We start from the raw sequence: 13,043 nt of genomic DNA, 5'->3' as shown, positions 1-13,043 counted from the left end.
TTCAGGGTGCCCAGAGGTGGCCCGGAGATTGAGGAATACACACCTGCAGGCCAAGTAAATTGGACTCAAAGGTGCTAGGGACTCAGGAGGCTGCACCTGTTGGCCAGGTGTGTTCACAGGAAAATGCTGGTGCACAAAAGTTACTAAGTAGGGCAGGCTGAGGCAGGCACACACAAAAAAGCCAGGGGGAGCCAGGGCACAGTTCCACTAGGGCTGGGGGCGCGGTGGAGATGTCTGGTTGGGGAATCCACGGAATAAGCAGCCCAGAGACACCCACTCCTCCCACGTCGGGTCTCCGCCCCTGCTCCACCCAAGACCCTTTGGAAATCAAATAGAGGTCCAGGCGTGGAGAACTGCAGGCATGATGATCACGGGTATTGCAGCGCTGCTGTTGTGGCTTCTGGTGCTGGTGCTGGTGCGGTAGGGGTAGGGTGGGTGCCGCGCTCAGAGGCAGGGGTCCCTACCTCCCCGGCCCAGGCCACTCCCATTGCTGGGGAACTTGCAGCTGCAGTCCGGAGGCATGGACCACGCACTCCATTCCCTACAGGAATGGGGGAACGGAATTTTGGATCCGTGGAGGTGGGGCTGGGGACTAGAACTCCTCCTGAAGGAAGACAGCTAAGGGCTTGTACTCTAAGACCCTGAGGAAGGACAGGAAGGATGAGTGCTCCGGGCTCCTGAGTTCTAGGAAAGGAGACTAGAGAGTGGAGAGCTTGGGGTCAGGACACTGCGTGGTAAGGAAGGAGCCCAGAGCAGGAAATCAGGTTGTGGGAAGACGGGAGCAGAGGGTCTGTTCCCCTGATTCAAGGTGGGGAGGCTGAGTACTGAGGGCCCAGGAGCCCGACTCTGAGGGTGCAGGAGGCTGGGAAGCTGGACTTCTAGGTCCCAAGGGAAGAAGGAAGTGGGGGCCTGGACTCCTGGATCTCAGGGAGGAAGGAGCTGGGGATCTGAACTCCTGGGCCTGAGGAATGAGGGCCCGAGACGAGGACTCCTGGGTCTGAAGGAAGAGAGAGCTGGGGGCGAGGGCTCCAATGAGAAACCCGATGGGCACCAGCTGAGCACCGGCTCCCTGTAGCTCTCCGGGGCCCGGTGTTCACAGCGCAGCTGGGCCCGCGCCCTGCAGTGGTGCTGTGCGGCTACGCAGCGCTGCGGGACGCGATAGTGCTACGGGCGGATGCCTTCTCCGGCCGCGGGTCCATGGCAGTCTTCGAACGCTTCACACGCGGAAACGGTGAGGCCCGGGCGCTGGCCGTGCCGGCCTGCACACCTCAGGCTGGGCCCCTAAACGGTAGAGGCGGGCAAATGGGGGCGGGGCCTAATAGAGACTCCAGCTAATGAGGTGCAAACGGCCGAGAGAGGGCGCGGCGGCGCTAAAGCGTAAGGTTCGAATCGAGGTTCATCCTGCAGCCAAGAGGAGAGAAGAGCCTAAGAGTCAAAGCCTGAGAGCCAGCCCAGGTCAGAGATCGAGCCCAGCAAACGCGGGGCCAATGTGTGGATAGGGCACTTACAGGTCTGGTAAAGAAGCAAAGCGCAGGAATTCGGCCGCAGGAGTCGGAGGCCCCGAAAGGGATGTAGCCAGTGACCTGGCGCTTCCTGGATGGGGCATGGCCAACTCCCGGGCCCGCCTCCTTTCCTGTCCCTACCACAGGAATCTCGTTTTCTAACGGGCCGCGCTGGTGGACACTGCGCAATTTTGCAGTTGGAGCGCCGAAGGAATTGGGGTTAGGTACACGGACCATCCAGGCGCATGTCCTGGAGGAGGCGGCTTGTCTGCTAGACGAAATGCAAGCCACCATTGGTGCGGCCTGGCCGGGAGGGCAGAAGGGCCTGGTGTGGGAGTGGCCCTTGGACTGCCAAGATGAGGCCACGGGAAGGTACTTGGGTGGAAGGAAGGCAGTAAGCCCATGGGGCTGGCTGGGGGCAGGACCACGTATTATGACTACCGTCCTGTTCCTACCCCCAGGAGCCCCGTTTGACCCCGTGCGACTACTGGATAATGCTGTATCCAATGTTATCTGTTCTTGTCTTCGGGAACCGCTATGGCTACAGGGGACCCGGAGTTCCTGAGGCTCCTGAACCTCTTCAGTGACAACTTCCGCATCATGAGCTCCAGATGGGGCGAGGTGAGAGGGCCGGCCACAGTCTCTCCCTTGTGCGTCCAGCCTTATGCCAAATCCCGAGTACACAGACCTACCTACAGTGGATCATTAGAATGGGACAGTTAGATTCTTGGAAGAGTTCTAGAACCTCCAATATCAATGTACTGGTCCAATCTCCCTGAAGGGAAACTAAGACCTAGTGGCCTTGTCTAGGGCCCTTGTTGAGACCCTCTCTCTCCAGATGTACATTTGCCTGTCCCTCATGGCCTGGCTCCCAGGCCGGCACCGCGGAATCTTCCGAAACTTTTCGGAGCTGTGGGTCTTCATCTCTGAGCAAATCCAACGACACTAGCAGATGCGGCAGCCGGCGGAGCCCCGCGATTTCATCGACTGCTTGACCAGATGGGTAAGGCGTGGTTCCCAGCTCCCTAAACTCTATCCATGCCTCCCACCAACAGGTGCCTGGCACACGGCAGCGCGTCTCCTCTGCCCACAGTAACAGCAGGACCCAGAGAGCCACTTCCAGGAGGAGACGTCGGTAATGATGACGCACCTTTTTTTTCGTGGCACCGAAACGAGCACCACCCTGTGCTATGGGCTCCTCATTCTGCTTAAGTACCCAGAGGTGGCAGGTCTGCGAGCTGGAGAGACCCAGAATGGGAGGCTGCGGTCTGGGGATGGCTAGAGGGTCCTGGAAGTGTGCAGCTCACAGCCTACCCCAGCCCCAGCCAAGGTGCAGGAGCTGGACCGTCTGGTAGGGTGGAGGCGTGCCCCAAGCCCAGACAACCACGAACGACTGCCCTACACCAACGCAGTGCTGCTCCAGATCCAGCGCTTCATCAGCGTGGTACCACTGGGGCTACCGCGCTCACTCTCGACACCCACTTGCACAGCCACTGTCTGTCCAAAGGTGCCCACTGAGTCTGGGAATCCTGTGCGGGGCCCGGATGCATGAGGTGTATTCCGAGATCAGCCAGAATCGGTGGGTGTGCACTGTGCAGACTGAAGCACAATCAGTTACTCCTGGAGGAGGATGGCAGGCCCGCCTTCCCTTCGGTTTTTGTTGTTGTTGTTGTTGTTGATTTTATTTTTTTTGAGACAGTCTCGCCTTGTTGCTCAGGCTGGAGTGCAATGGCATGATCTCGGCTCACTGCAGCCTCTGCCTCCTGGGTTCAAGCAATTCTCCTGCCTTAGCCTCCTGAATACCTGGTATTACAGGCACCCGCCACCACGCCTGGCTAATTTTTGTATTTTTAGTAGAAACAGCTTTCACTGTGTTGGCCAGGCTGGTCTCAAACTTCTTGACCTCAAGTGATCCATGCTTCTCGGCCTCCCAGAGTGCTGGGATACAGGCGTGAGCTACCTGCCCGGCCTATTCCCTTAGGCTTTTAAAAAGGGCCTTGGATGGAGGAGGTGCCCGTGCTCACAAGCCCACAGGTAACCCGAGTTGCATGTGCCCCCAGGGCACCTTTGTGATTCCCCTGCTTGTGACTGCACACTGACCCCACTCAATTCAAAGACCCAGATTGCTTCAACCCTACCAACTTCCTGGACAAGGGCAAGTTCCAGGGCAATGACCCTTTCATGCCCTCTGCCTCAGGTGGGGGCAGGGGAGGAAGGGGACCAGCCTGGACCGGCTCTGGGGTGCATGGTGCTCACTATGCACCCGTGTACCTGGGAAAGCAGATGTGCCTGGGCGCAGGCCTGGCCCAGTTGAAGATCTTCCTATTCCTTACAGCCACCCTACAGAGGTTCTGCCTGCTCCCTGTGGTAAACCTTGGCACCATCAACCTCACCTGCAGTGTAGTGGCCTGGGCAGTGTCCCCCCAGCCTTCCAGCTCCCGCTAGTGGCCTGCTAAGGTCAGGTTCCACTATAGTGGGCTCACTGGCCCTCAAACCTCCATACGCTCCTTGGTCAATAAAGGCCCTAAATTTCAGATGGAGTCAGATGTGTGCAGCTCTGAGGTAAACTTTTATTTCTTGGCTGACGGGACTTCCACACCCATGCTCCTCCTGGCACCTGTTACTCTGCCCAAGCAGTGGCAGCCCAGTCCAAAAGGTGCCTGCCATGGCCAAAGGGGTTGGGGAGTCACTTCACATTCCAGGCTGGAGGAGTGAGAGGGTTTGGGGGTACTCCTCCCACCCCATTGCCAGCAAGAGGCCATGACTCACCTCAGCCCCACGTCCTGCATCCTGGTGGGAAGTGACAATGCCTCCTCCCAGCTCTCCACACCTAATGGGGTCATGACCAGACAGGGTAGGACCCAGGCCCCCAGCTTCTGTTGGTAACGGTTGCCTCCAAGGCTGCCCCCTGTCCAGGTCACAACCCCAGCCCCCATCATGGGGCAGCAAAGGTCTCTTCTCCTCCTTGGTCCTCAGCGACAGACAGAGCCCTCCAGGCCAGACAGGACAGAGGCAAAGTCAGAAGCAGCAGCGGTGGCAGGGAAGGAGCAGCCAATACAGGCCCAGGGCTCTCCTGAAGTCAGGGCAAGCTGTCTGCCATGCGGCTCTGGGACTGGCCACTAGGTGGGCGTAGGCGGCTGTGATACAGGTACTTGGACACCTTTCTGTCCTGATGCTGGGGGTGAGAGGGGACAGGAGACAGTGAGTCATCAGGAGAGGGACAAAAAAGCCAAGGGAAACCTGGGGAAATGGGGAGAGGACCAGGAAGAAATGGGGCTCCTGTTGGGGTACCAGGAGAGTGGACTGTCTAAGGAAGGTGGGCAGAGATGAAGAAAAATGAGTGGTGGTATTTAACAAGAGGCTGATGAGGGGAATGGGGTGGCGTGAGGCCCAACAGGGCCCACGGAATAGGAAGGACTGGAGGGAGGGAAGCAGGTACCTAGCTGATACTTGTCTTTGGCTGCTGCCCGCTCCTTGGCATCAAAATACCAGACAGTGATGGCGTACCTGGGGACCAGGATGGTTGGACATCAATTTTCTGCAATTCCAGCTACCATATCCATACATGCTAGGAGGCCATCCTTTCGAGCCACCCGGTTCTGCTCCCACCTAGGCCCCCTCTCAGTACTTAGTCGCTCCCTAGTCACTCTGAGGCTCTGACAGGACATTGTCACAGGGGGAGCACCTAGGTGCATCCCCAGAAGTACAGGTCATACCTGGTTGCATAGGCTGGCTTCACCTCGTGGGGGTTCCGCCGGTCAGACCAGAAAATGAGCAACCGGTCAAAGAGTGGTTCGATGTTGGCTACCACCGGCCGGCCCTCAGGGAAGATCTGCAGCAGGCCGCCATGCACCTGGGGGCAGGCCAGAGGATGAGGTTGGACGGTCCGGCCAGGAGCAGCTGCCTCCCATGGCACCCGGGAGCCCACTAGGGGGCGCAGCATCCGCCCGCATCACTCCCTCCCACCCCTCAGGCTCTCAAAATGAATGACAACCCAGAGTCTGCATCACCATGGAGATGGGCAGGAAGCTACTAAAGACAGGAAAAGGGGGAAAGTGTTCATTACAAGGCCGGGTGGGGCTGGGCAGACAGCACCATTCCCGGAAAGAGGGGAGTTCCCATCACACAGCCAGATAGAGAGGAGGAGGTGCCATTTCCCAGGAAGAGCCAGCAGATTGCACCGCTGGCTCTATGCTGAGAAGAGGAACAGGAGAATGCCAGAATCTGGGCTGAGAGTGGAAAATGGAGTGGATGTACGCCCCATCTACCCCGGCCCCAGCCCCACCTGCCCTGGCCCCAGCCCTAGCCCTGACCCCAGCCCCACCCTCGCCCTCACCCCTACCTTAACGTCCCAGTTCTGATTCAGGTAATAGATACAGGTGATGCAGCGCCCATCGCCGTGGGGATTGTCAACGTGCCTTACATACCCGAGCCCGTTGCCTGGGTAACACGCCACCATGGCCTGGCAGGGATGGAGGGAGGTAGGTTTACTGGGGTTAGGCAGGCTCATCTTAGAGAAGCAGCCATGAATTACCTATTTTCCCACCCCTCCTTGCCCTGTTGTCCTTGGGTCAAGGGTTCCAAGTGCCTGCCCCAAAAGACTTTCTCCATTTTCAGCCAAAATCCCATCTCCAAGTCCATCAGAAACCTCAGCTCCTGGGCCTCAAGAGCCCACTCCCTCCCACACACATACCTGGGGCCTGGCACCCAGCTAGGGCTCAATTAGTAACAGACGGTTTGATTTGTTTGATTTGATTTGTTTCCCAAACGCTACCTCAGCTATTTCAGTAGAATAATATCAATTTAAACATTTTCAGGTGTGCAAGGAGGTGGCCTCACAGCCCTAGACCAGGAATTCTTACCCTTGGTTGTGGAGTGGAACCCCCTGGGGAGCTCTGAGGTGCTGATGTACCTAGTCTAAGGAAGGGCCTGAAATTGGTAAAGGTTCCCAGGTAATTCTACCATGCAGCAATGTGAGAACTGCTGCCCTGGATTACAAAGAATCCCCACTAAATTATCTGTCCCATAGACATCCGAACAGGAGCCAAAACCTACAGTCTAAATAGAAAGTGAGACCTAATTCCAACTCCAAGGATAATTTGCTGGACAACCCTAGCCAGATCCATCACCTGAATGGGCCTCAAATGCCTGAGGTGTACAACAGGGGTAATAAACACCTGCTCTGTTTACAGCAGTAGCAATTAACCCCTCTGAGAACATAATTTGGGAGGTTCTGGACCCCCATCCCCCGGAGACCTAACAGGACTCATTCCAGGGCTTGGTTTCTCTGTCTACAGGGTTCTTTCCTCTGCCTGACAGTTGCCACTCCCCTCATCCAGCCCTACCATGCTGCAGCCAGGGCCCCGGGATGTTTGTCATCAGGGAGCTGGCAGAAAGGTGGCTGAGAGGTAAAGGAAATGGCCCAGTCACCTCTGCAGACCCAATTCCCTGGTTCAAGTCTCAGTGCTGCCACACGAGCTGTGGCATCAGGCAGGTGACTTCCTGGTCTCAGGTTCCTCATCCATGGATCCAATGGAGCTGACGGCTATTTCACAGGTTGTTGTGGAACAAGTGAACAAGATAACAAGTGTCTGGGAAGACAGCCAGCACAGTGCCTGCCACATGGAGCACTGGAGCACAGGCTGAAACGCCATTTAAAAATTTAAAAAGGTCCCTGTCTCACCCGCTGCCCAAAGTCACTGCAGTAGCAGACAAAAAGGGGAGGACTGGCACAAAGACCCTTCAGCTTCTCCCCAGCCTGGACCGTCTGTCTTGACCTCTCCGCCCTGGTACAACTCTGCTGGCGTCTGCTCCCCACAAATGCTCAGCTACACCTATGGGCCCAGCCCAGCAAGACAGCCCCAAGATAAACATTCATGATCAAACATCAGTGGCTGCTGCCACAACAGGATGCTTGCCAAGCACGCACGCCACAGCAGGCTGGGCTGCTTCAATCCTCACTCTCCCCAGGACGCTTCCCAACACATTATCCCAGGGCTAACCCTCTGCGGTGGATGTTAAGCTGCTCTGCATTAACCATGTGCACCCTCATCCACCAGACCTTGCCCTGGAAAGAGAGGGCTGCCACCAGCTACGGCCACCTAGCAGTGGGAAGCTGACAACCTTCTCCCTGGCAGCACCAGAGTACAATTAGTGAGAAGGCCCCCAGGAAACACCCGACACCTCAAGATTCAGGAAGGGGCACCTTCTCTGCACTGCTCACTCCCTGTAGATGGGTCAACACTCTGAGCAACCACCTCACTGGGAGAAGAATTTGGCCATGACCCAGGAGGCTTGGAATCAGTGAGTTACTGACTAGAGATGGGCAAGGCCTCCCCAGTTAGGAATTCAATCAGAGATTACACTGATGATGCACGTGGATGGGTGGCAGGGAAGGGGTCCAGTGCTGCACCCTCTTCTCACCACAATTCATCCCCACACAGCAGCCAGAGCCCCTTTTCTCTAGGTCTTCACTGCATCCCAAGAAAATACGAATTCCCAGCCACAGCCTCAAAGGCCCCCAACCTCATGTGCCACTCCCATCACTCCACTCCATGCCTCAACAGGCTGAGCTCATCACCACCACAAGGCCTCTGCACTGGCCTGGGACACTCTCCCTTCTGACCCTCCTTGTTATTCAGGATTCAGAGGCCAAGGGTCACCTTGAGTACTCCAGCTGATTGTCCATTCCACTCCTAGGAACATGGCATCAGCACAGGCACCTGTTTACCTAGTACTGGCCTGGAAGGCAGCCACAGCCAAGCCCCTGGGGCCACGTCAGTCTCCCCAGTGCCCAGTGCAGTACCTGCTGAGCGCACTGCTCTGGGCCTCCTCTGCACCCCAGCCCTGCTGTGTTCCCGCCTGTCCTGTACATTCTCACACAGCACCTCCCACCAAGCACACAGGACTCATGCAGAAACAGGAACCTGCTCTTTAGGGCCCCACCCTTCCCCCACATATACACACCTTGGGGGTGAAAGCATCCTCTGGCCCCAATGAAAGTATCTACTTCCTGCCCTCACAGGGGAAGGCCTCAGGAAACTTGCTCTCAACCCCTCCCACCTAGGGGAGGGGCAGGTGGGACCAGGGCCAAGAGACTCAAGACTTAAAGGCTATTGGTGACAATGTGCCTGCCAAGAGACCCAACACCACTACACACACCCCCTAGTCAGAATCCTGTGACTGTCCCACCTCCAAGCTGCTCTTCAAGGAGTAAACCAAGCAAGGTGGACCCTCCCTGGGGTCCCCTCTGGTGGCCCTTGCTGCCAGTGGGAGTCAACTCTCTCCCAACTACAGGTCAACCGAGCGCCTGTCCCCAGTCAAGGAGTTGGGGGAAGGTAGAACACAGGAGCTCCACTAAGAATGACTAAGAAGCAGATTCCCACTGGCTCTAGCACACCACACAGGTGATCCATGTCCCCACGGCAACTGCTGCGGCCCACCTCAGCACCCCACAGCCTTACCCTGGAGTCCAGCAGAGTCCAGATGGCGCCCTCTAAAAGCAGGAAAGCCTGGAGTTGTTTCTCACTGGGGAGGGGACGGCTCCTCCCCTATGTTCCCAGTCCAGCCTGGCCTATCCTTATCTCCCTAGGACAATTAGGGTCACTTAGGGCTAAAAAGGTCCAAACACTTCCCCTCTCCAATCCTCGCCGGGGCCCTGTCCCCAACCACCTGGAAGGTGGGCACCAGAGGCACCAAAAGACAAGAGATCCGGCCGGGCGCAGTGGCTCACGTCTGTAATCCCAGCGCTTTGGGAAGCCGAGGCAGGAGGATCACGGAGGTCAGGAGATCGAGAGATCGAGACCATCCTGGCTACCACAGTGAAACCCCATCTCTACTAAAAATACAAAAAATTAGCCGGGCAAGGTGGCGGGCGCCTGTAGTCCCAGCTACTCGGGAGGCTGAGGCAGGAGAATGGCGTGAACCCGGGAGGCGGAGCTTGCAGTGAGCCAAGATCTCGCCACTGCACTCCAGCCTGGACAACAGAGCAAGACTCTGCCTCCAAAAAAAAAAGACAAGAGATCTTCTCCTTCTACTCTCCCCACCCCAAACTGCCACAGACTCGCTGGGGATGTAACCTGGTTTTCCTATTCCGTGGATCAGCAAACTGAGGCTCAGAGCAGTGTCCCATCTGGGCCACTCAGCCCTTCTGGTCTCCCCCTGACAAGGACAACAGCCAACCTGGTGTGAAGATGCTGAGCCAGGGAGGCCACTGATCCTGCCTGCACGGAGCCAAGCCCAGGGAGGGGCCGGCTCTGGCTTAGCTATCAAGTAACGGGAGGGAGAGGGAAGTAGAACAAGTTCCAGCTGGGGTGGGGAGGAAACAGGCCTTGGCCCCGGGGGAGCCCTGGTCCCTGAGCCAGCTCCAGCCTGAGAGGAAAGCCACATAGAGGCAGAACCCAAGATGGGATCTGCAGGAGGAAGCAGGGGACATCAGGAGCTCAGCCTCACGCCTGCAGGGCACAACACAGCCCGTGCCATCGGCCAGCAAGGCATTGCTGTGTTGAGCAGTGGGCACTCCCCACAGGGCCCTGTCCAAAGGACACCAAGCCCTGTACTCAAGGCCAGGCCCCCATACCACCTATGAAGACGGTGATCCTGTCAGCACGCCGGAAGGGCCCTGTGGACCACTGTCCTGTGCTGGGCTCCTGACCCCAGGTTCCTGAACAGGCAGCTGGAGGCCATGAGGCCTTGACAACTGCCCGGAAACTCCAAGCAAATGAGTATTTGTTTTAAGAGAGGATCTGTGGCCTCTGTCAGATTCTCAAAAAGACCCAGACTCCAAAATACAATTAAGAACTACTGTTCTAAAGCAAAAAGAAAAAGGTACTAAGAACAAACACATAAAGGCAGAGGGAAGAGACAAACATGGGTAGGGAGGAAGTGACACACAGGACAGGGGGAATGGACGGCAGGGACTGGGACGGGAAAGGGTGGAAGACATGGGGATGAGAGGTCCACCTGGGTCAGCAGGCAGCGACCCAGTACCAGCCCCAGGAGACTGTCCTCGATGCAGATGCCACAGTAGGGACTCAGGGCACAATGCAGTCTAGGGCCAGGCACTGGGCCTAGCGGGCAGCACCCCTTTCCTTCCCTCAGCTCAGGGCTCACTCATCACAACCACCCTCCCCCTTCTGCTTCTCCTGCCTAGGAGACAGGATGGATGAACCAGAGACATGGGCCAGCAAACAGGGATGGACAACAGGAGCATAGGGAAGGATGCAGACAGGGACAGACAGCAACAGAGGACAGACAAGTGAACTGTGTGCCTGTCTACATCACCGCGCTTGTCTGGGGCCCCAAACAGACACCAGGAGGCCATGAACCCCACCAAGGCCCACGCTGTGAATGTCAGCAACTCTCATGAGTTTCTTCAAGAGGGTTCCTGGCAAAGTCAAGAACCACTGTGGCTCCAGGACAAACTCCTAGCTTACAGGTGCATATATTAAGGCCCACAGGGAGGACAAAGACCCGCTGAGTCCCCACAAGTGAGCAACCCACTCCACTGAACTGCCTAAACCCAGAAGCCCCCCAGAAGCCTGTCTCCAAACCCACTGTGCTCAGAGCACTGAATGCCAAACCGGGGTGCTGCAAAGCCCCTCCAAAGAGGCCCCCACCTAGCCTTACCTTGGTGCGCCCGTTGATGACATAGCTGCCCAGCCGCCCTGCGCAGTGGCGGATGACGGCGTCCACGTGGGCCATGAGGGCACCAATGCTTCGGCAGCCTGGTTCATGGCCTTCCACCCAGGCAATCTGGTCCCCACGGATGCTGCGCGGCGGGATCGCCCGCTGGCTCACTAGCTGCCCGTCTCGCAGGCGCCCACCCCGTTTGAGAGCCTCCACCTCGGAGAGCACGCGGCTGCCCAGTGCTGCCCCCAGGAAGCTGTCCTTGACGCAGATGCCATAGTACCGCATGCAGGGCACGATATAGTCCAGGGCCAGGCGCTCAGGTGCAGAGGGCAGCGCCTCCTCCATCAGCCCAGCACTGGCCTCACCACTGCCACTGCTACAGCTGCAGCTCATGCCACCCTCCCGCTCTGCCTCCTGGTTCTCTTGCCTGGCCCAGGGCCGCTTGCTGGGTGAAGGGGCATCCCCACCATCCTCGGCCCATTTCCGTTTGGGGGCCTCAGGCCGGGCGCCCTGGGCTGCCAGTCGCTGGCACCCCTTGGTGACCAACGCTGCAGCGCCTTCACTCTGCAGCGGCCGCAGCTCACCACCATCCTGCCCGCCAAAACCGTCCCGAAGGGGGCTGGCAGTGGTAGAGGTGGCTGTAGCCCTGGGAGTCCCACTCCCTGCCGAGGCCTCACTAGGCACTCCCGGACAGTGGCAGGAGGGGAGCAGGGGACAGGGCAGGTAACTCTCCACCCCCATCCTGGCCCGGCCAGGCTCTAAGGGCTCTGACGAAGACCCTGGTAACTGAGGGAGAGCCTGACTTAGGGGCTGCGGCTGACATGGGCTGTCCATGGCAGCAGTGTCTTCATCCCCCGGGCATGGAGGGCACCGCCCGGGCCCATGGTGCCACCCTCCTCCGCCTCCTCCTCTGCCTCTTGATGCAGCTGGGGGCCACCAGGCCTGGCGTGGGGCAGGGTGAGGCAGGGCAGACAGCAAGAGCTCTTCTCGTGCCCTGGGGGTTGCTTGCTGGTCCCCAAGTCCTCTGCGGTCCCTAAGGGCTTGGGAAGGGACCCTTCAGGGTGGCTAGAAAAAGGAAAAAGAAAAGGGATGTGAGAGGAGCTAGAGACAGGCAGGCTGGGGAAAGAGGGGATGGTATGGGCAGGAGTGGGGAAGACGACCAGGACAGACTTGACTATAGAGGTCCCCCAAAACCTGCGGCCAAGTCGGGGAGAAGACCCTGAGAATCTGGAGGTGTGAGAGTCCGCTGACAGATAAGGGACAGTGATAGGGAAAGGCTGGAGGCCAGAGGCTGGGTAGATGACCCTAAGACAGAGGGCTGTGGTGCGGGTTGTGGGACGCGCTAACCAAAGACAGAGAAAGGAGGGCTGGAGTAGAAAAGGGTGGTGTGGAGGGGTGGGAAGGAGGGAGTTTGGAAAATAGGAGGGATCTGCCTTGGCGTTTCAGAGAGAGACAGAGAAATGTAGGGGATTCTGAGAGAATCAGAGTTGGGGGCGGGGGGGTCAAAAGACAGAGGAAACTGGGGAGTCCAAAGACAAAGAGAACGAGGGGCCTAGAGACAGAAAAACAGACCGGAGGGAAGCTGGGAGGGAGGGCCCGGGACGGAGTGGGGCGGTGGGGTCGACCCGAGCCCGACGGGAGGAAGCCGGCCGGGGGCGGACACACGCCCAGACGGAAGGGAGGTCCCGAGACTGACCGAAGGGAGGGGCCCTAGGGGAGAGGGTCCGCGGCGGCAGAGGGAAGGACGGAGGAGGGTGCACGCACCCGGAGACAGGACGAGAGAAAAAGGCACCCCCCTCTAGGGCACCCCCACGCCCCCAACCCTGGGCGGACCCTGAGGCCACTTCGGAGTGCAGTAGCGACTGGGACAGGGCCTAGGGGCCGCTCGGACCCCCTCTCCTCCCCCTCCCC

At 58.3% G+C, this 13,043-nt stretch overlaps 1 protein-coding gene and 1 long non-coding RNA gene across 3 annotated transcripts; one reads left to right on the top strand and one right to left on the bottom strand.

Annotated features, from left to right (window-relative positions):
* The first annotated feature begins 942 nt into the window (after window positions 1-942).
* On the top strand, window positions 943-4,033 carry LOC105519192. The gene is made up of 2 exons (XR_001002937.1): window positions 943-1,874; window positions 1,964-4,033. It is a non-coding gene; the product is annotated as an uncharacterized LOC105519192 (long non-coding RNA).
* A 17-nt stretch (window positions 4,034-4,050) lies between these two features.
* EGLN2 (egl-9 family hypoxia-inducible factor 2) lies at window positions 4,051-13,043 on the bottom strand. Of its 2 annotated transcripts, none has more exons than XM_011952495.1 (6): window positions 12,829-13,043; window positions 11,130-12,197; window positions 5,845-5,964; window positions 5,219-5,355; window positions 4,942-5,009; window positions 4,051-4,677 (listed from the first exon to the last, which is right to left on the bottom strand). In XM_011952495.1, the coding sequence occupies exons 2-6, from the start codon at window positions 11,964-11,966 to the stop codon at window positions 4,622-4,624; spliced, it is 1,218 nt and encodes a 405-aa protein (XP_011807885.1). In that variant the 5' UTR covers window positions 11,967-12,197; window positions 12,829-13,043; the 3' UTR covers window positions 4,051-4,621. The 2 variants fall into 2 exon arrangements, with proteins under 2 accessions (XP_011807885.1, XP_011807886.1); XM_011952496.1 differs by having other exon boundaries at window positions 12,897-13,043.

Source organism: Colobus angolensis, unplaced genomic scaffold, assembly GCF_000951035.1.
Source record: "Colobus angolensis palliatus isolate OR3802 unplaced genomic scaffold, Cang.pa_1.0 Scaffold34, whole genome shotgun sequence".
Classification (NCBI taxonomy): Eukaryota; Metazoa; Chordata; class Mammalia; order Primates; family Cercopithecidae; genus Colobus; species Colobus angolensis.
Note: the sequence above shows the minus strand (reverse complement) of the source record. Positions and strands in the feature narration are given on the sequence as shown.

Coding starts and splice junctions, on each gene's coding strand:
- EGLN2 (XM_011952495.1), bottom strand. CDS start 11,966: ATGGACAGCCCATGTCAGCCGCAGCCCCTAAGTCAGGCTCTCCCTCAG. Junction 5,356..5,844: donor ATCAGAACTGGGACGTTAAG/GTAGGGGTGAGG, acceptor GCCTGCCCCCAG/GTGCATGGCGGCCTGCTGCA. Junction 5,010..5,218: donor AAGCCAGCCTATGCAACCAG/GTATGACCTGTA, acceptor CCTGGTCCCCAG/GTACGCCATCACTGTCTGGT.